Source organism: Rhea americana, unplaced genomic scaffold, assembly GCF_003343005.1.
Source record: "Rhea americana isolate MKP2758 unplaced genomic scaffold, rheAme1 scaffold_31, whole genome shotgun sequence".
In the NCBI taxonomy this organism is placed as follows: Eukaryota; Metazoa; Chordata; class Aves; order Rheiformes; family Rheidae; genus Rhea; species Rhea americana.
Window position 1 is genome coordinate 6849623 of NW_028186435.1, and position 21487 is coordinate 6871109.

General features: G+C 41.5%; 1 protein-coding gene across 2 annotated transcripts; it reads left to right on the forward strand.

Moving 5' to 3' along the window:
* Positions 1-10544: 10544 nt before the first annotated feature.
* RBM24 (RNA binding motif protein 24) lies at positions 10545-21282 on the forward strand. 2 transcript variants are annotated; one of them, XM_085310070.1, is made up of 5 exons: positions 10545-11137; positions 11507-11630; positions 12747-12801; positions 18229-18280; positions 19151-21282. In XM_085310070.1, the coding sequence occupies exons 1-5, from the start codon at positions 10970-10972 to the stop codon at positions 19547-19549; spliced, it is 798 nt and encodes a 265-aa protein (XP_085166196.1). In that variant the 5' UTR covers positions 10545-10969; the 3' UTR covers positions 19550-21282. The 2 variants fall into 2 exon arrangements, with proteins under 2 accessions (XP_085166196.1, XP_085166197.1); XM_085310071.1 differs by lacking the exon at positions 18229-18280.
* The last annotated feature ends 205 nt before the right edge of the window (positions 21283-21487 follow it).

The following is a 21487-nucleotide window of genomic DNA, read 5'->3' on the forward strand; positions in this document are numbered from 1 at the left end:
TAAAAAATAATCCTCCTGTTTTAATACAAAGTTTTTCTTGTCTCATTATTTCATTTAATACACCTGCTTTCACTATGGAATGTATGACAGCCTGGGTATGACAACAGCCAGCAAGCCAGCATAACAGAATCCTATTTATTAATGCACAGGGTTCCAGTTTGCTCTTGTAATTCTGATTTAGTAGTATTGTGTTATAAGCCACTAAATTACTCTTGTGCTTTGAACTGAGGCGATCCTGTCTAGTCCAGGCCTTTTCAAACATACAGCTCATATGCAGGCAGAATATGTGCAAGTCAGTTTTGCACAGACCTTACCAAGGTCCCAGACACGCTCCTTCAGGCAATCCAACACTTCTTACCTTTTCCTGGGTTCCCTAGGGAGACACCGCAACACAACACACCTGCAGTTCCCAGAGGAAAGGCAATGTGCAAGGTCAGGCCAGCTAGTGGACTGATTCTTGCTTACTTGACCTTGATAAAACCACTTAGCAGATCTTGGTAAARTGAACAAATCTCAGTAAAATTGTCGCTCAGACTCTGATTTTTTTTTTTTTTTTTTAAAAAAAGTGAGGATTGGTAAACTTCAGTGAAAATTAGCTGACTCTGATAAATGCTAAGTCTGGGTAGACTAGATGATTAGCTCAGGACAGAAGAGGCAGTCTACATTTTATGTCTTAGAAAATCCAAGCACTACATCTGAGACTTATAAGCACTTAATATGAAATTTAAATTGCTTCACATTGACAGGGCCCATTTTTCAAAGCAGTAAAGATTCTTTGGTAGAATTAAATCTGATTTGATACTTTTGACTAACCAAAGAGCAGTGTTACACCTTTTCTACAGGGGCAACTGTTAACACACTTAAAACTGTAGTGTCTTAGCAAAGGTCATTTTCAGAAGAGATGATGGAGGCATCAGAGCATGACACATTTTCTTTGTCCTGCTTTGTAACTTCACACCTTAGATGAACTAGGAAACTTAAGACTAAGGGACAAACGTCACAAACCAACCAAACAGTACTCATGTACTTACTCTCACGACAAAGTGAGGATTTCTTTTTCCTTCTTTTTAAAGGAAAAAGTCATGTCTTTTCAAAACTAGGACAATAAAGAACCTAAGAATGATCTTGCTGAAAACCATCACATTATCTTACTGGGTTCCAGCAATGAGTATATAAGTSCTACATTGACAAAACTCTCATTGCTCAAGTGAGAACATGCTCAAATTTCCACTGGTACTGCAAAACAAAAAACAAACCTACTGCATAGTTTTGAAGCTGTAGCCCTCAGGGCTAGGATCTTACAGGTTAAGGAAAGTTTTTGACAGAATCTGACTTGGAAATTTGTAGGATAAATATAGAAAGCAATGGTGATTCAGAGCAGGCAGAGCTCCTCCCTTCTGAGTCATTTCTTAAAGTATCTGAGCACAGATACCACAGCAAGATAGGAGGGAGTGCTGTACACCTGCAGGTGTCATCTTACCAACAGCATGTGCTATACAGATCCTGACCTTTTGGGAGGAAATGAAGAAAGGCTCCATGATCTTTCTCAAGAGCAAATTTGTTTCACTTCAGTATTCTGCCCAAATTCTAGCCTAGCTAATTCTGCATATCAAAAAAAATCCCAATCAAAAAAAACCCCCAAAAAACAAAAAAACAAAAAAAAAAACAAAAAAAACACTTTCTTAAGCCAAGAAGGTATTCTTCACTGACAGACCTTGAAGAAGTGGAACACTGTGTCAAATTAGCCTATGGAGAACTAGCTGTACCACAGCAGCAGATGATAAGACTTAGCACAGTCTAGCAAATCTCTCTAARATCCTTCTGGAATGAAGGCACCAAACTACCATCAGATGTTGTTACTTAAAAAAAAAAATCACGTATAATCCAAAAAGTGGAACCACCTAAAAGCTATTATTGCATTAGAGCTACTTTAGTTGAAGAAACCAAGTCTGCAAAGTAAACTGGATATTAAGAAGATCAGCTTAAAATTACTTGGCAGCAGCATGTGATATCTTTGGATCAGAAAACAGAGTTGAACTAGTAAACAAGCTACGYACTCCTAGAACACAACTCAGCAGCCCATTAGGGGTGAGACTGTCTGTCCTGAGAGAGGACAGCATATAAATGGGATGATCTGTGAGTAAACCTTATATTCCCTCCTAAACTCTCTCTACCAGCACTTGCAAAGAAACCCTCAAGCACTAGTCTGAGCAACTAAGACATAGTACAACTSACTCCTCCAGTTCACTAGCTATAGACCCTGGGTGAAGAAGAGACAGAGTACAAATTTAATCCATCCTCTCTTCCCCTGTGTCCCTTCATGGCCCAGATGCCTACAAGGGGCACGTGCTCTGTGGAACAGCTCTCCCTCTCTTTCTGTGCTCATGCTGGGATTATCGGACATCTCCATGGAGAAGGGCTGAGGAACGCTGAGAGTTCCCCCTTCTCTTCATGTAAAATAGGCAAGGAAAAAAATTTGCTCTATGTTTTAATTGCCTCAATAGTTAGGTGAAAATTAAATCGTTTGTAAACTCCATTTTTCTAGTACAAGCAGGGCATGGTGAACTCAGTCCTAAAAAAAAAAAAAAAAAAAAAAAAAAAGTGTTAGGCTGAACTTGGCAAATGAGGATGTGGTATCCCCTGGCTGTAAATTAGAGCCTCTCAGCTCTCTGGCAGGAATGTGCAAGTCACTTCTCTGGAGGGCTGAGAGTGCATGAGGCCACGCAGAAGGCAACTCCTGAATCCAGACCTCCAGTACTGGGATATTCATGTGCCAGGTAATTAGTTGCTCACTAAGGACTTTCCCCAGGAGAATTCTTTAACACAGTAGAGAACTGGAGAGACTGAAGTGTATTTGAATGAGTTTTTCTCTGCATTTATATCCACCTATCCACTTCTTTTTTCTTTTCTATTAACTAACAGATGTGCACTGTTCTATGAGGTTGATGTCTAGAATACTGCTTGCTGGCTGTCCATTTAATCTCTTGTAACAACAACTGGGGTTTAGTGGCTTCTGTTTCACCAAAATCAGTGTATTTCTGTTACTTTTTTCCTGCTTGTCTTGACTGAAGGCCAGAACTAAACCTAATGTAATTTAATTTTGTTTCACTGCATTCATTAGAGTTCCACCAATTTAGACTGGCTGAAAATTTTTTCACCATGGTATTCATTGTACCAGAACTCCTTGTTTTGCACACAGACTATCCAAGCATGCAATGAGGTATGTGCAAGTATCAGGACAGGCTATGTATGTACTTGGCTCAGCAGGCAGCTCTGAGCACTGGCTCTTCCATCAAGTACCAAGATGGAGTTGGGCATAAAATGATATAAAGATGAATAGGAGTCTGGTAGGGAGGGCTATACTTAGCCTATAGTCATCCAGCTATTATGCCAGGGAAGCACTATTCAGTATAGCCCAATGATTTGTTATTCATAACTACTGTTTCCTTTTTTTCTACCGCTTTTCACATGTTCCCCTATCAGCAGCTTAATCTCATTTTAACCTCTATGTACTCATTCAGTCTTCTGTGTACACTTATCATTCACCCTTGCTTCATCTGACATACCCATTGCTTTCCTATGTATAGGCAATATGGCTTGCATCCAGTTTCACAAGCTTTGAATTTTGTTTTCTGAACCACTGGAATTCTGTGTCAGCTTCTCTAACACCCTTTAAAGGGAAGAATATCTCCATTAGACTGAAACTACCCTTGGTGCTCAGTATCTGGGGATTTAACTGGCAATGGTGGGATTACAGTAGCCAGTAATCATGATGATTATTGCTCAGATACTCTAGCAAAAGAGACCTGGGAAAACAGAAAGATCAAAAGATTTCAGGAAAAAAAAAGGAAACTATAGTGACATCTGTTATAATAGGTACACAGTGTCAGAAGAGAGGTGGTGGAAGCTTTCCCAATTAGGAATGTTTTAGCAGAAATCGACAATTCAAGAACCTACCATAGCTGATGATTGTACATCAGCAAGAAGAATGAAAATGTGATGGTGTTTCTAAGTATCTCATATTGTGATCAGTTCAGACCCATGAATGTGYATTACCACTAGTGTAATTTACACTCCCCTAGATGAAGTCAAACTAGTTCCCATGTAATATACACTGAACAAAGCACTGGTTGAACATTCTGTTCATCTCTCTAATGGGACGCGGTTGCTGGAAAYGTGCTGATTAGAGGACACAGTTGTGGCTAATGTTGTTAGCTGAATGCTTCCACAGATCTGTGGCATTATGGAACTTGAGTGGAAATGTAAGTTCTACTGACCAAGTTGATTCTCTTAGCAGGTGAACAGAAAAAATAAATATTTTTGTTTTCATCTCTACCAAAAAAAGCATGGAGTTCTAGGTAATAAGCATTTTATTAATAGCATTAGCCAATCAAATGTGTATGTGTGTGTATAAAAAATTATATACAAAATGTATAAAAATTCATACTGTATTTAATCGATGGTGTGTGGAATGTTCTGAAGGTCATTACTATTTGCTGAAATAAAGCACTTGCAAGAATGAATGGTGTGCAATACAATCAGGGGTCTTTGTTGTTGTTAGCAGCCTAATGAATGAACACATGACGTCCACTGCTTTCTGACATGACAGGCATATGGTGTTCATAAATAAATAAAACGCCTGATGATACAGTTACATTGATACTAGTGAGTGGTAACATTTGGTAAGCTGGCAAGTTGTCTATTCTGTGTTATCTTGACAGAAAGAACAAAATAAAATCTCTGAGTAAAAACAATTAATAGTAATTGATAGCTTTTGGGGCTTCCTCCAATGAAGCCATGTTACTGGGTTCCAAAGGAAACATTAGACCACTTTTTAATGTATGTCTTYGGATGTATTTTTAACAACTATTAAAATTACGTAGTAGGTAATTGTCTGCCACAACAGCCGTCAGCAACAATATCTACATTCCTAGGAGAGATTAAGAGCACAATAAGAGTGAAGTAGGATCTACCTGCCTAAATTCTACTTGGATCCAAAAGTGTGATCCTGAAAATGCCAGAACAGCTACCTAGGGAACCATCACTTCTCCCAGACCTGCTGTTTATGGTACTGATCAGAACATGGGAGATCCAAGTTACATTTCTGAATTTACTTATGGGTTTAGGAATCCTAGTTTATCTTCTCTCCTAGGAATGCCCTACATATATAACTACCTTTCCACATGTTCTCCTTGCCTGTCTGAACTGCCACTCTTTCACCAGTGGCATCACTACTGCAAAATTTGCAGGGTATGGGAATAAATCTCTTTCTTTCAAGCTTATATTTCAAAACCATAACCTGATCCCTAACTGTAAGTCATTCCAGTGACCCATCCCAAAACTCAAAATACATATTATCTCAAGCAACTGAGATGATGAGATTGGTGTAGTTACCCAAGACCTCACTGTAGCACAATASATGCTGTACAGTTCACGCCTTTACACCTTCAAACCCACTAGTCTGACTGCAAACTTAACCATAAACCCAACATAGCCAGGTAAACACTATCCATCAAATRGCTGACCCTGGACTCATCTCTAAATTCATTCAGCTTCATCAGTTTCCCATGATACCTATAGGTTCCACAGATGCACTTGGCTCCTCAGGCTTCCCTGTGCACAATCCTAACCCTAGGAGGAAGACGCAAGCCCTAATCTGTTGAGAATTTATTTGAGATCAGTGCAAGGAACTAGCTTGCTGGAGTGTTAGTGGTCAGTTCTCTTGGGTTAAGACTAGCCTAAAATCAGCAGTTAGTTGAGAGCATGTTTGTTTCTCATAGCATCTGCCATGCAAAGATAAAGGCTGATGCTGACAATGCTGAATGGACTAGAATGAATCACAGAATAGTAGGGATCACCTCTCCAGGATTTAGGTTAGAATTCCTGAGGGATCAGCCTGGAAAATTACACCTTAGATTCTGTCAGTGCCATCAAAGTAGGAAGAGGTTTGATGTTGGCAGRGCTTAAAGGTAAGACTGAATTTTGAGGTGTTACTCCTCTATCCAAAGTAGGGGTTCTCTTCATGTTAAAATTAGTGTTAGGGATATGTTTGAGTTATAAGAAAGAATGGGCTGGAGAACTGTATTTATTCCTGAAGGTTGTTGGAATTGTCATCTTAAGCTGAAGATGCTTATAAAGCAGAATTTTTATAGTAGAGCTTAGTGGAATATATATTTTATCTGTTAATGGCCAAGATTACTTCTCTTGGTTTTAGAATAGAGGATGTGTTAGTCCACCAGAGTAGGATGAAAACTGGCTTGTATATGCTTTGGATCATAACAATATCAATTCTTGTGTTAAGGCTACAGTTAGTGTTTGGTTTAAGGGCGGAGCTAAAGTTTGAGCAAGAATGGGATAGAGAATTGTGTGACTATCATAATCCTCCAGGATGATCAAATAAGAAGGAGGACTGATACTACTGAGATTGCATGGGATACTCATAGGACAGCACACTCACCTCTTAAATTTAAACTACCGTTAGGCTGAAGACTGGTATTAGGGTGGGAGAGAAATGATTAGAGAATTCTGGTTCTAGGACCACTAGGTCTTGAAATGGCTGTCACCCCATCCTTGGTTATGGTTCAGTTTAAGGTTAGGGAAAGAAGGGCATGAACAGCTGCTGTTTTATGTGAATGCTGCAGGAGCCACTGAAATAGGATGAGGTTTGGCACATAGAAAAATCTAATGGGCAACAATTTAGGCTTGGATGGCTGTGCTAACTCTCCTGGGTCAAGGTTACTGGTATGGTTGAAACTGAGCGAGCAGGTGCTGGAGTACTGTTTATTTCTGAAGTCTACAAGGATTATAAACTAGGTTGGGGCTTGGTCCTGACAGGACAGGATGGGTTACTTCTTTCTAGAAGTGAAAGGATTGAATATCTATGCTCATTTCTTCTTTCTGTAGGAGCCACCAAAACCTAACCCTGACTAAAATCCTGAGCCCACTATCTGCCACAACAGAATCTTAAACTCAGTACACACGAGCCAGTCTCAGTCTTCATTTTCATCTTCATCCTGACAGCAGATAACCTTGCTCATAAATACCTGAGAACCCTAACCTCAACATTATGGTCATGCCTGTCACTTCTGCTCAGACGAGACTAACCATACCCTAATTACCCTGAAGGCATTCTTCCTAGCASAAGGGGCAGTGAGAGACCTAGCGCCACTTCTCACTAACCCTAACTGAGCACTGGACCCCATCACTCCAWCCCCTTCTTGGAGCTTACATTAAGCCTGTGGGTGTAGCAACAAACCATGCTCTTCTGCCCTTGAATTCTCAAACTCAGAACTCAGCACACAGCAGAGACCTAACCTTGCTACCTGTCCCAGTCAAATCTATGCTTTTCTATCCTGACACACTGTAGCCCCCAATTTAGTCCTTATATACCCAGGATATGCATTACAGTAAATTCAGATTAGCAAGYCCTGTTCTACATCCTTGTGAACTCTGAGCAGAATTAACATGAGCAACAGGGTCAAGTATGGAGGGGAGTCAGRGCTACTGTGCAGAAAAGCAGAGGTTGCAGAGCTAGATTTATTGCTAGTTAGAAGATATGTTTCACAAGCGCTATGTAGGTTAGGAAAAGGGTTGGTGCACTCTAAACAAAGAGGCCAAGGCTGAGATTAGGGCAAGTGAGGATAACTAACCTAGAATGTAATTTATGATTAGGATGAAAGAAGAGATTCATGTTTTGGAGAAGATGGATGGGGAAGAAAAGATGATGGTTGCAGGAACAGAAAAAACAGGTACAGTGCTGGTTGGGGAAAATGTTCAAGAAAGGTTTACTTAACTAAATTTTAAACTCATGTTAGGAACTGGCGTAGGGATAGACCAGGCTGAAGATATATTTCCATTTCTCTTAGGAGTGTAGGTTGAAGGTAGTGTTGAAGCTAGTTAGGTCTAGGGCTGTGGGGGTTGACATTCTTAGTTTAAGGCCATGTTTGGTTGGAATCCAGACTGTGGCTTATCAGAGAAGGACCTGAAGAGGCTTGTTCATTAGAGGGTCCTGTAAAGGCTGAAGAAATAGTAAGCAATCTGGGGACATCTAAGGGAAATCAGCTGTTTTCTTCAGTAAGAAATACTTCATGTACCTCAAGTCAATAATGGTCTTGTGGTTGCATTTGGATGTGAGACACAAGGACTGGGCTTGGGCAAGGGTTTGCCCAAAGGCAAGCCCTGGGCAAGGGCTGTCCAATGAGCCCTATCTTCCACTTAGGCTCAAGTTTTTGTTGGGCTGTGGCTACACTTCGGGACTTGTGGGACTAAAGAGCTCTATCAATTGCTGCAGTCTTTATGGGGGAGACTGGAGGACAGCTGCCATCAGCCTGGACAGATGTATCAAACTTTTATTATGGGCAAAGAGCAACTTCTTGACTGAGTATGGCTGTGGCTATGGGTAAAGATGGATTACTGAGTTGTAGAACAGACTCAGAAGGGAGGGATGCAGCTATGGACTTAGAGAGGTATTTGGGCAAGCAGGCTGGAAAGAGGACTTAGTTGCTAAAGTGAGATTCAAGATTAAAGATACTAAGGCAGCTTTGTTTGTGCCTGGAACCTGTCTGCAGGGTTGGTATAAGCATCATACTGTTGACAGTATGAAGCCATCACCCAGTTATGATAGACAAACTATTTGTTGCTGGATCCCATGATCCAATTAAGTTGAGGTTAGAATTGAGAAAGTCCCTCTACTGGACAAGATATGATGATGTGTTTTAGGCTAGCAGTAAGATTTGTGCTGAAGATCTAGTATTGTTATGTGATCCTGTAAGGTATTTGGTATTTGGGAGATGGCTGATTTTGTTAGCCATAAGAGATCAAGCTGTAGCAAGCCAGGACTGCTGTGTAAAAGAATAAAGATAAGTCTAAGTATAAAAAAGAAGCAATTTCCTAAATATAGCTGCAATTAGTTTCAGAACAGCTAAATGTTGCTCTTCTGGCTTTAATACTGGAGTGAACATTGGAGTTTGTGTAATGACTGAAGAACTACATTAATTCACAGATCCTGCAGATACCACAAGAAGTACTGGAGTGCTGAGGAACATAGCAAGGGAAAGAGAATGGGATAGGATGGGCTATGTTTGTCAGACTGATTTTAGGCAAAGTTAATCAAGTTCACAAGGGCTCAAGAAGTCAAATATACTTCTAAGTGATTTGTGAGCTGTAGTGCTGCAGTGAGTGCTGATGCCTTTAGAATCATTTGGGCTAATATTTAAGTTCAGGTCACTGGGCCAGAGTTTRAGCTTATGATTAGCCCTTGGAGCAGAAGTGGCTGAAGTGTCAGGTTTAACACAGGCCAATGAGAGCTGTGCTGGTAGAAATTTTGGGTCAGAGTTAGCTGGACTAACAGAGTTCAAGCTAAGGTTAAGGGCTTTGCATAGCAGGAGCCGAAGAGCAGTGTTTACATCTGGATCCTTCAAGGGTTGCTTGGTTTGAATATAAGTTGGTCCTGACAAATTAAATCAAGTGATTAATCTGGGGATCRAGCAGGGTCTGGGGTTAGGTTTAGTAACCGCATGGCCTAGTACTGTACAGACCATTAGAACTAGGACAAAAACTGCTGACAAAATCAAATGGGGCCAAGATTAGATATGGGGCAAGCAGGGCCTAAGTATGGGGCTGAATGTTGTCATTATGGTTACGGATTGGTACTGGAGGGACTGAAGAGCTATGTGAAAGTCCCTCTTGCAAACTGGCACATTGCTCCTTTTCATAAGGGAGAGAGGGGCTGYGCAGGAAAAAGTCTAACAAAGGAGCTAGGGGCAAGAGCAAAAGGAGACAGCAGCACTTAGCAAGGCTTTGGGACCACAAGGGAATGGTTTAGTCGTCTGCATACATGTGCACATCTGCTTTCCCCAGTCTTTAACCTTCCTCCCATCCTTCTTGTCTCCCTGGCAATTTCCTTCCCTGCCACTCAGTCCTGAGTGTCTCAGTGTCACTCAGACTTTCCTTTCMTTTTATTCCTCTGTGTCCTTTCCAGTCCCAGCATGGGGCAGGGGCAGCAAGAGAAGAGAGACTAGGGCAGCAGCTCTACTGATTTCACACACACCCCAGGTTCTAAATAATAACACTAATAATAATAATAATAATGGTGGTGGAAGTGCTGTGGCAACATAGCTTTGCTCGCCCGAGGAGCAAATGAGGTGAGGGCGGCACRGGTTTTGCCACAAGCCTTTGGGGAGGGATGAAACATTTCAGGCAGGCAGCTCCCCGTGAGCTGGCTCTGCCCCAAGGCTCTCCGGGTGGCGGGGGGCAGCGGTGACCCCGCAAGTCCCTGTCTCCCGGCACTTCCTCTTTGCCCAAGCCCCGGGGCAGAGCTGCCTCCTCCTCGGGCCCGGAGCGCACCAAGCCGGCCCGCGGGGCGCTTCCGATGCAGCCGCCGCGCCGGGCGGCGCCGAGGGTCCCGGCCGGCGGCGGCTCGGCGGCCGCCCCGCCGCAGGGGGAGGCAGCCAGCTGCTGGCAACAGCTGTGTGTCAGCCCCGCCGGGCCGCGGGGGCCGCCCCGCCGCCGTCCCCGCCCCTGCGAGCGGGAGGCGGAGGAACCGAAAGTGCCCGACCCGGTGGCTTTTAGCGGCGGGGAGGCCACTCAGCTGTTAGCGCCCGGGCCCTGCGCTCCTCTGCCAGCTGCCGCTTCTGCTCGTTCCCAGCGCTACGGCCGCCAGGCTGGCTGCTGCCCGGCCTCGCCTCCTCCTTTTCCCGCTACCTACCTCAAAACCGCCGGCGGCTGCGGGGCTCCGTTCCTGAAGGAGGAGGAAGCCGGGTTTGCAAAAGAGAAAGGGAATTGCATCGTAACCGGGTGGTGGGGGGACACGGGGAGGGGAGGAAAAAAGGAGAGAAAAGAAAGAAAACAGGAGCGGGGCTGACGCTGGCAGTGGGTCTCGCCGCCCCGCACCCGCACGCCCCGGCGGCCCCGCGTGGGTGCCGGCGCCCCGTCTGCAGAGCGCTGCGCGGCGCGCAGGGCCGGGCGGAAGATGCACACGACGCAGAAGGACACCACCTACACCAAGATCTTCGTCGGGGGCTTGCCCTACCACACCACGGACTCCAGCCTGCGCAAGTACTTCGAGGTGTTCGGGGACATCGAGGAGGCGGTGGTCATCACGGACCGGCAGACGGGCAAGTCCCGCGGATACGGCTTTGTAAGTGCGGCGGCGCGGGGCGCGCAGGTGCGGGGCTGCTCGGCTCTGCCGCGGGGCGCAGGCGGAGGGAGCCCCGCGGCTCGGGCCACGGCAGGCGGCTGTCGGGCGTTCGGGCTTGTTTGCTTTTTTTTCTCCCCCYATTTTTTTTTCCTTCCTGTCTCCCTGCAGGGGAGAGGCGGGGAAGCGGGGGAGAAAGGCGATCGAGAAGGGGAATCGCTTAATTTCTCGCAGCTCCTCCGGCGCGCCTGTTGCTCGCTGATACGGCCGCGCCGGGGGTTATCTGCGGGCGGCGGGCTGCCTGCGGGGAGCGGGAGGGCTTCGCCTTCCCTTGTGAGGAGCGATCTAACGCACAGCGTCGCACGTTGTTAGGTCACCATGGCTGACAGAGCTGCTGCCGAAAGAGCTTGTAAAGACCCCAACCCTATCATCGATGGCAGGAAGGCCAACGTGAACCTGGCATACCTGGGCGCCAAACCAAGGATAATGCAGCCAGGTGAGGAACGGCCCCAAAYAGCTTTTCCTTCTGTACCTGAGGTTTCCGAACAGACTAAAACTTGAGAAAAGCTAGTGCTGTCCTGCACTTTCCCTGAAGTATACTGAGAGTTGGGATGTGCTTCTGTCTCGATCRTTAAATGCAGCGTGTAATATTTTCTGGCTATTTTGCAAATGAGCTGTATTTAAAACTAAAAGGATGCATAGATAAAATATCTAAAGTTCACCAAGAAGATTTCCACAATTGAGACTCTTCATTGGTTATTCCCACTCCTGGGAATGCAGTGGCACTTACCATTTACAGTATCATTGCTGGGAAGGATTGGCCAAGGAGTGAATCACTTCCAATGTGTGCGGTCTTATTAACATAAACAATATCTTAATGTGAACTGCTTGAACAGATGGGAGCTATTATGCAGACTTTAAAATGAAATGGCTCTTCCCAAGACCGCATCTGAGTCAATCTGATGTCCTATCCACTTCCCAAACTGTTGCTTTGCAGCAAGAGAGCCGGGAACGCATAGCGTATGAGCGTTCATTTGTGCTCTAAAGAAGGCTGCTCTGAATTCCTGTGTGCTAAGCCCGAGCAATGCTCGTGCAAGTAGCTAAGTGCCCACCAAGGATAGAGTAGGGTCATGCCTGGGCATTTGAAGACAGAAATAAGCAACAGATGAAGACAGGTTTGATTCCATGCTAAGTTTTTGTGTAGAGATGACTTGCATTCAAACCTGTAGAAAGCACACAACTGCAAGGATGGTTAAAAAGTAACATATAATCCTTCAGAGGCTTGTAAAAGTGAACAAGAAAGGAGCACAAAATAAAAATTAAATGACTTATGCTTGTTGTTTACACAAAGTCCTTCATTTAAACATCTCTAAGAATCAAAGCTCTATGTGTCCACTTTACTGCTTACGCTCTGTATACATGCGTGTGTATGTATTATATATATGGATTGATTTATTTTGCTTTCTAATTTGTGGTTCTGTAGCTTTTCAGACATCTTCACTGGAGCTTGTTAGTGAAGGCTGTTACTCTGTGTTTTGTTTGTGTGTATATAGAAAAGAAAAGTAGCCAGAAGAACACCCATATAGAGAACGTGATGTGTTTTTGTTCATAGGTTTTGCCTTCGGTGTTCAGCAGCTTCATCCAGCTCTCATACAGAGGCCTTTTGGGTAAGTCTGTTCAATGGGACCTCAAACAGGGGAGGAAAAATCATTTTTAAAAAAGGAGAGAAAAGTACGGTCTCTGAAGGCCTCTTGTAGTAGCATCCTTATAAAATCACCAGCAATATTCAAGTTCTCAGACTTAAAAATATGTAACCGTAAATGTACTCACCTTGTCGGTAATGTTCTAAATGCTGTAGCTGAGTCAAGTTTTGTGGGACGTGTCCAATCCACCTAAGCAGTCCAGTCCCGTATGACCCTATGATAAAAGAAGGAGGTATGACTTTATGCAAGATTGCTGTGCCCCATTTCTCTTTTTTTTCAGCTTGACTCAATGTTATTTATCTCTTTCTAATCTGACAGGGATCGTTTACAGTTAAGATAACTGATCAGAAGGATATGATGATAAGAGGTGGAATAGTTCTGTTTGGAATTAAACTCTGTAACCAGTAGACTCAAACACAAACAAGCTAAAATGGTGATTAACGATGCATGTATGTTTTTTTTCATATAGTCAATAGACCTCCGTGTGCTTTTTTATTTATTTATTACAGTAATGAAGTGGTGTTGATAGCTAAACTGTGTGCTTTTATTTAATTGAAAGAGCTGTAGTGAAAGTTTTTTTGGGGGTGTCTTTTTAATTTTGTTTTTGTTGTTGAGGAGTGACTTTGCCATGGGGAGCAAAGGGCCTTTTTTTTTTTCCTTGCTTTCAAGCTGTAGCCTGTGACTTTTTTTAACCGTATTGTGTAGTGAGTGCTAAATTGTGTGACTTCTTGATTTTTAAGTAAATCAACGTATTGCTTGCATGTTCATAATTTTGAGGGGGGTTGTCCTTGGGAGGGGTGTGGAGCTCTTTATTAACAATGTGCCTCCATTTGGGCTTTCTAATTGGAGATTTTTACTTCCTCAATCTGACTTTAATATGTAGTGTATTTCTCTTTTTCTTGAGTATACTATTCCTAAGTAGTTCTAACTCTTGCTTCTTATAGGCATATAAGGTGAAGTCTGCTTGAAACTTTCCATACAGTATCACTTCACTAATGCACACTGACTGAGAAACTCATTGCAAAATAATGCATTTTGCTAATTAATGAGTAAGCTAACAACGAAGTAGGGAAAATGCGTCACAAACGTATTTTGTTTATTGGCTAGAAAGCTTCAGAATATTGTACCTAGCTGTTATTAAATTACAATAGCGTCTCAATAGTTTGCTTCTCCTGTCCTCAAAGCTGTAGGAAATCTGTTCTTCTAGAATATTTGTGTACTCTTCTAAGAGAATCGTTCTTCTTCTGAGACACTTGTGTGGAGGGAGTTGGAAAATAATTTTCTTCTTACGATTATCCTCTGCTGTATTTTGTTGGGCTTTTCTGAAGTATGAGGAGACCACAACATATATGCAGTGATCAGTTTAGGACACCCGCACTAAGGCAGGCAGGAGGTGGAGCATGCCAGCCCAAGAGCTGTTACAAAAGAGRAACCAGAGGAGTTCTTGGGGTACGGCCATGGGGAGGCTGAGTATTTGCTGAGCACGGCAGAAAGGGAGAACCTGTAGCAATCCATTGCTAAAAGGACTATGTAAATGTAGGGCTCTTTCTTGCCCTACTTACCCTGAACCAACAACAGATCACTTAAGGTATAGGTCAGGGAAATTCTTCCAACAGGCTGAATAAGGTTTTGTTTCTAATGCAACGTATATAAATCTGACGAAAAGGAATACTTGTCACAGGGTCATTTGTGTGTTTCAGATTGGTGGCCTATGTTGTTTTCTTTTTAATCCTTGTTTTTTGCMTTTTTTCTGTTATGTGGAAACCAAGGAGATTACTAATCCTGCTTCCTACTCAATCCCGCTTCCTGCTCAAAACTTCCAATAACCTGTGTCTTTTCTACAGAATATAGTTCAGATTAGGCAGAACAGCAGGCATTTGATTGGGATACAGAAGTCATCATCTTCATTCACTATGTTTCCTGGCAATAAAGTAGGGTTGTTTCAGTGCTTACTTGGATCTATTTTTATTTAAGAGTTCACTCTTAGATGGTGTTCCATGGGTTGCACTGAAATATTTGGTTACTTTAAAATCTTTTTTCCTGTTGTGCAGAATGCAGTTTTTAAAAGTACACTTTACTAATATGCTGTGTGAAGTGAGTGGTAGTGGAGATACACTACCAATAGTCTGCTAATCCATACACAAAAGGTCCAAGTGTTTTGTTTTTTTTGTTTTTTTTTTTTTCCTACCAGAGTGCAAATTAGTGAGGCTCTGCCATATTCTGGTATGGTCAGCAGTGTTTTGTCATGGTTCCACCTATCAAGCAAGAAACTGAAAATAATTGGATTATGTTGCATTACTTTTACTGAGAAGATGCAGAAGTACAGTATTCTGAATTAAGTACAACATTACTGTGGTGAAGGAGCCAGAAACTAGATTAGCATCAATACATGAAGCATTTAAAATTCTAGGAATTTTTCTCTATTCAATGCTTCGAGATCAGTTTGTCCACCAAGTAACATTTCTCCCTGCTCTTCACATTCAGCATCTTTCTTACTTAATGTTGGTGTTGTCCTGGAAAGCTGTCTGATTATCTATACAGCTCTGTTTTCAGGAGTGTCTATTAAAATGCTATCTCTGAATTCAATAAGAATTTACGGAAAGGAAAGGTGATTTTATCTTCAACCTAATATAACTTTTCTCCTTTTGCATGCTTAATATTTACTTAAATGTTAGTGGAAAAATATGGGCTTATACAGAGAAATACTAGTGTAAGATATCTTTAGTTCTGTTGGAGAAATTTCTCCTCCCCCTGCTCATTTTTTTTTGTCTGAAATTTGTACCTGAATCAAAATGAAACATTTCTTGGTTTAAGTAAGACCAGACTTAAGTTCCAAAGTAACGAAAGTAACAAGTTCATTCAAATATTTCGCTGATACTACCTACTTGGTATTACTTCCAGGAGTGCGGCAATCTTGCCTTCCTTAAGAAAGAAGGAAAAGCCCTGTCTTGAGTTCATGATCGAAAGACTTGTGTAATATCAGACTGCTGATAATCTGTAAATAGGGAATGAAACTAGAGCAGTCAGAAGTTAACCTGAAAAATACTAAATTGTCACCTTAATGTTTTTAGATGCAAATTTGAAAGGAAGCCTGTTTAGGGTCATGTCTGTCTTGGTGCTTATGTAAGCTATCTCTACAATACGGAAAGCTGTTCACTGAGTAAAATGTACTTTTTCTTAATACTTACAAAACCAGATGATGGAATGCAACGTCCAAAGGAAAACATTTCTTTCAAAGTTAAATAACTAGTTGCTCAAGTGCTTAGTGTTGAGAGTCACTTATGCGCTACTGATGCTGACTTTCCGTATGTCACAGCTCTTTGGATTAGTCTAGACTGTGTCCTATCTCTGGTGGCTTTCATAAAACTTGAAACAACAAGCTGTCACTTTATTATTGCTTATATAATTATTTTCTGAGGTCTTAATTTCACAAAAATCTCTTCTTAAAATATTAAAAACCTTAAGGCATATGGCAGGAGTGTATGTCATTTCATTTTGTATATGCCCAAGTTATACTTACTGCTAAAGTTAAATTCAGCTTTCCTTTTCCTGTGTTGCAAAAGTTTAAAACAAAAGCATATGATATCCCAAAATAAAAATAATGATATTAAGGATATCCAGCAAAATAGGGAATTGCTTTTTCAACTTTTGCTCTAGCAGAGCGTTAAAAGCAGGTAGTTTCTGAATGGTTGAGATCTACATGTGCTGGCCTCTGCAGTAGGTGGAAATTTATTTTGGCCATATAAAGCCATTTTACTTGACTCAAAGGAATTGCAGCATGACAGATGATCAAAAATAGCCCCACTGCAGCTTACACTGTCAATCACCATGTGTGAAATGGCATGGTGGTGAGGAGCCTGCCCAGGGTTTATGTACATGGTAGGGTAAGATATTGCAAACAGATAATGTTTCATAACTTCACCACCTGTTAGCTTCTTGGCTTAAATAAAGCAAGTCACAAGTGGGAGCACATGCATCTTTCTGTCTTGCTCAAATGTATGGACAAGTGTCCTAATGCGTCAATAAAACCTTAGTAACATCATTTCCACTGGCCTGAGGAAATGTCTTTTGCAAGATAACCTAAGCATCTAGACAAGCTTGCTTACTGTATCTCTGCTGTTCGACCATCTCTATTTCATAACTATGGTATGTTAAAACAAAAAACTTCTGACATTATATTAAATGGATTCTTATATGATGCAGAGGAGGATCTCTGATTTTTTTCAATGTTGTGCAATTTAGTTTGCAAAAATGTTTCATTCCTCTTTCCTTAATACTTAAAATACATGGTGTTGTATTTATTAGGATTGTACTTGATTGGTGACCAATACAAAATGCTTGTACATGCACATCCATTTTGTATGGAGAGCTCAGGTGATGATGTTTGATTAAATGGCAGAGCCAGCTTAAGTATGCTTCAAATGCACTTCTGGCTAATCACCTCATAAATTAGGTGAGTTTTAAAAATACAATTTATTGTTTTATGTTTTCTTTCCCTCCCTAACCCCTGCTTGTCACTCTGATATTTTTCTGTTCTCCCTTCATGCAGTAGGAAATGAATTCCATTGACTTGTTGGGTTTTTATGACTGGTGTTCATGTCTTAAATACTGCAGCTGAGCATTTCTCTCTGCTAGTATTTCTATTCACTTAACTGTCTGAGCATTTATTTATTTTTTTCTTAAGAAGAAAACCGGGCAGTTCTTAAGCCTGACTATCACTTACATTAAAATATGTTTTGCTATGAATCAGGTTGACAATGGCCCTTATGACTGAAATGTTTCCTTGCTGACCATTTAAGTACAGCTGGAAGTTATTTAACCAAAGAACTCTTTCCATTAAATCTTGCATTTCAAGAAAAGAGGACAGATTGTACCACTACAGTTTGCATCCCCGTTTACAGTGCATTAACGGGCTGATGCAGTCTTTAGCATTGTCTGTAAAGGTAAATTTCAGTACTGTATAGTAATAAATTTGCACAAGCACATTTTCCTGTTTTATTTTAAGATCCATCTTGAAATGGGTTCCATGTATGAACTAAATCCAGACGCAAGACAAGGTTATAAATGTAAAATGAAATATACTGAATATGTTCTTTCTAAAAACCATATTATATGACAAAACACAACTATGAGATCAACTTGTATGTACACTTGTGTGCTAAGATGACAACATAACCAATGTTCAAAATTGAAGGGCTGAGTAAACAAGCCAGGGAAGCAACTTCTGAGACTTGGAAGAAATGGAAAAGTGTGTGTATTGATTTGTTCAGAGTGGTAATTTCTTAAGACTTTTTTTTTTTTTTTTTTTTTGCTTTTGTTGAGCACCAGATCTATTTAGACTTAATCCTATGCCCACCTCCCAAAAAACTCCATGCTATATGTCTTGCATAGAAATAAGCAAGCTGGCACAAAACAGGACATCAGTGGCCTGATAATCAAACAGGTTTGACCCTTGTGTCCTTATGACCTTCATAAAAGTGTGATGCACATGTACCTAGGAGTCACTGTTATGGATTTTAATAGCATCTATGTAGCTTTCCCTCAATGGCCTCTTGTGACGGAGTGAGCTGCACTATAGTTCGTTTGGAAAGTGTGATTCTTGCTGTGTTTACCACACTTGTGAACTTTTTAAAACTCCTTTGTCGCCTGTGTTGTTGTTTTTTATTTTATTTATTTATTTTTAATAAGGGTGACTGAGGTTGCAGAGAAATTAATGTGTGCTGAGTCTGCATAGCAACTTAAGTAGGGTTGCCACAATACACTTCCCTCTCCCCCAAGACTTTATACAAAATCAGAGTTAAACCATTTTGTTGCCTTATTGGCTATTGTCAAACTCACTATAGTGATGCTGTCAAATTACTTAGTTATTATCAATAATAACAGAGTACTTGCAGGAAATAATGTCACTAAGATTCAAGTAGTTCAGTGAGAATTAAGGTAGTAAAAATCACTTACAGGTGACTTGAAAAATAAAAACTGCAATTTTCCAAATGGAATAATCGAGCTTGCTCATTTAGAGTTGTCTTAAAACCAACATCAGTAATCCTGGTCCTTTTAAATATAGTAATAGCAGTAAGCATAATATCCTCTGGTAACTCTGAACACTTCTGCTTTAACTCAGCTATAATGCTGTGCTTTGGAGCAACGCATCTCTTTGGGCCAGTGAGCTGATTATTGGTCCCTTCAGTCTCAATATTGTGGCAACCCTATGCACATAACAACAACTAAATTGAGTTTGTTGTAGTTCGGAGTATGGATATGACCGGTGCTGGCTCGCGTCCCAACTCTAACGCCCTCTCCCCTCTTTCAACAGGATACCTGCTCACTATGTCTATCCGCAGGCTTTTGTGCAGCCCGGAGTGGTAATTCCCCACGTTCAGCCCGCAGCAGCCGCTGCTTCCACTACGCCCTACATCGATTACACCGGAGCCGCGTACGCCCAGTACTCGGCCGCCGCGGCCGCCTACGAGCAGTACCCGTACGCCGCGTCGCCGGCCGCCGCTGCCGGCTACGTGGCGGCGGGGGGCTACGGCTACGCGGTGCAGCAGCCCATCGCGGCGGCAGCGCCGGGGACGGCGGCCGCTGCGGCTGCCGCCTTTGGCCAGTACCAGCCCCAACAGCTGCAGACGGACCGCATGCAATAGCAGAGGGACTCCCGAAGGAAGCTCTTYCTTTCTCTTCCTCTCCTCAGCCTTCCAGTATAAGTAGTTAATAAGAGACAATTAATATTAACTAAGGAGCTTTAAGGAAAGCAATGCTATTGCGAAACTAAAGATTGTTATTCCACTGTCTTCATACAGTCTGCATCCAAACCATGTTGTTAGAGGGGAGGGGTAGTGTGAGATGTTTAGTTTCAAGTATCAGTCTGGAAGAAAATGGGAAAAAAAAAMMTGTGCTGTCATGAAAGAGTGGCAGGAGTAGCAATGAGACTTCATATTTACAACAAAACCAACAAGAAAAACCCCCCAAAACAAAGGTGTATTTTTTACTGTATCAGGGAAACAAAACTGCCTTTACAAGTAAGAAAATGGTATTTGAAAAGTGTGAACCAGGGGAAAAAAACTGAGTCAGCAATATGTAATCTTTCTCCATTTTAAGACTACATGAGCTTAAAGCACTGATTGTCCTTCTTAGCTTTCCGTATGGCTACAGAAGTTGTCTTAGTGAGGCAAAACCTTCTCGCCGTTGCATTAACGGGCATGGAGCAAGCCGAGGAGCAAGGCCTGCTAGTAAGCTGGCGGACAGGCACCAAAGTTATTTTCTCCTCTGTCCTCTGGCCGAGTGGAGCTGTGGAGCAAGTGATGTGGAAGGAACGGGTGCAGCAGCTGTAGCGACAATCAATAACACAGACCGTTCTGGAAAGAACACATCACTCGCGCTCATGTGATGAGCTTGTCACATCCTAATCCCTCGCCCCGTCCTGTTTCACTTTTGGGAAACTTTAACTGCTGGTGTCAGCTCTTCTGATTCTAAAATAGGATCAGCCCTTTACTACAACAGCCTTCTCTTTCTATTTATTGCTATTCAGAACTTGTCAATAAAGGCAGGAAGAAGCTTGATGAATTTAAACCTTTAAGAACTGTTTTAAGGGAATTTCTTTTTTTTCCTCTTTTTTTTGAAACCATTTGTACAATTTTAATATCTATTTCAGGACTATATTTAAAATATTTATTAGCAAACATACAGTACACAAGGCAACTTTTGTTACCAAGACTGCAGTTCTTCAAGGGTTAATGGTATGTGATTTATACTGTGCCTTAATTGTAATGCTATTTAAAAAGAAATATTTATTTTGAAAGTTTTACTATGCTGCGCTCTAAAGAAAGCAACTTTAGATGTGACACTGTATAATTATGTATTCATCTCATGGCATAAATTATTTAGTAAGTTTAGATGTAGCATATTAAATATTAACCTAATTAACTAAGGATGTTGACTTGGATTTATTTAAATTCAGTATGTGCACTGTATGAGGGTACTCTTAAATTAACACCTTTTTAGGGTTTTACATTAAATATTGCTACTTCATTCTTTTCCCTCTCATACTTTTTCATGTAGACCTCTCAAATACATTAGTGCATTTTTCTCACTCATCTGTACGTAGACTATTTTTCCCTTTGCTAGAAAATGCTGCTTTACGTTGTCCTGTGAAACTACAGTACTTGCAATTTTTATTCTTGACCGAAATGGAATTTAATATTTTACACTGTATTGGATTTTTTTTATACTTGAACAATTTCATACAAGGGAAGACAGGATAGCATTTTTATGAACTTTATCCAATGTCACTGGATTTATTTTAAGTATTCTGAATACTAGCCAGTGTTATAAGGTAGACATGACTCTCCTGTGCATATTATTTATTCAGTATGTATACTGCTTTACAACATTTCAGATCTCTTAATCTATTCACTTGTATTAAATATAATAAAAAATGTGGTCGCATCTAGTCTACTGATGTTTTTGCTCAAATTGGCTTAGATCTTATTGAGCTAAAATTAGGGGGCCTACTTTYTGTAATATTCTTGGTCTGTGGGGTGAGCAGCAGCATATGCAATGACTTTAAATATGTAGACTGATGTAAACTATATTAAATGGAGACAATTCTACAGAGAAGAGAGAGAAGACCTATCCCCAGAGTTATCACAAA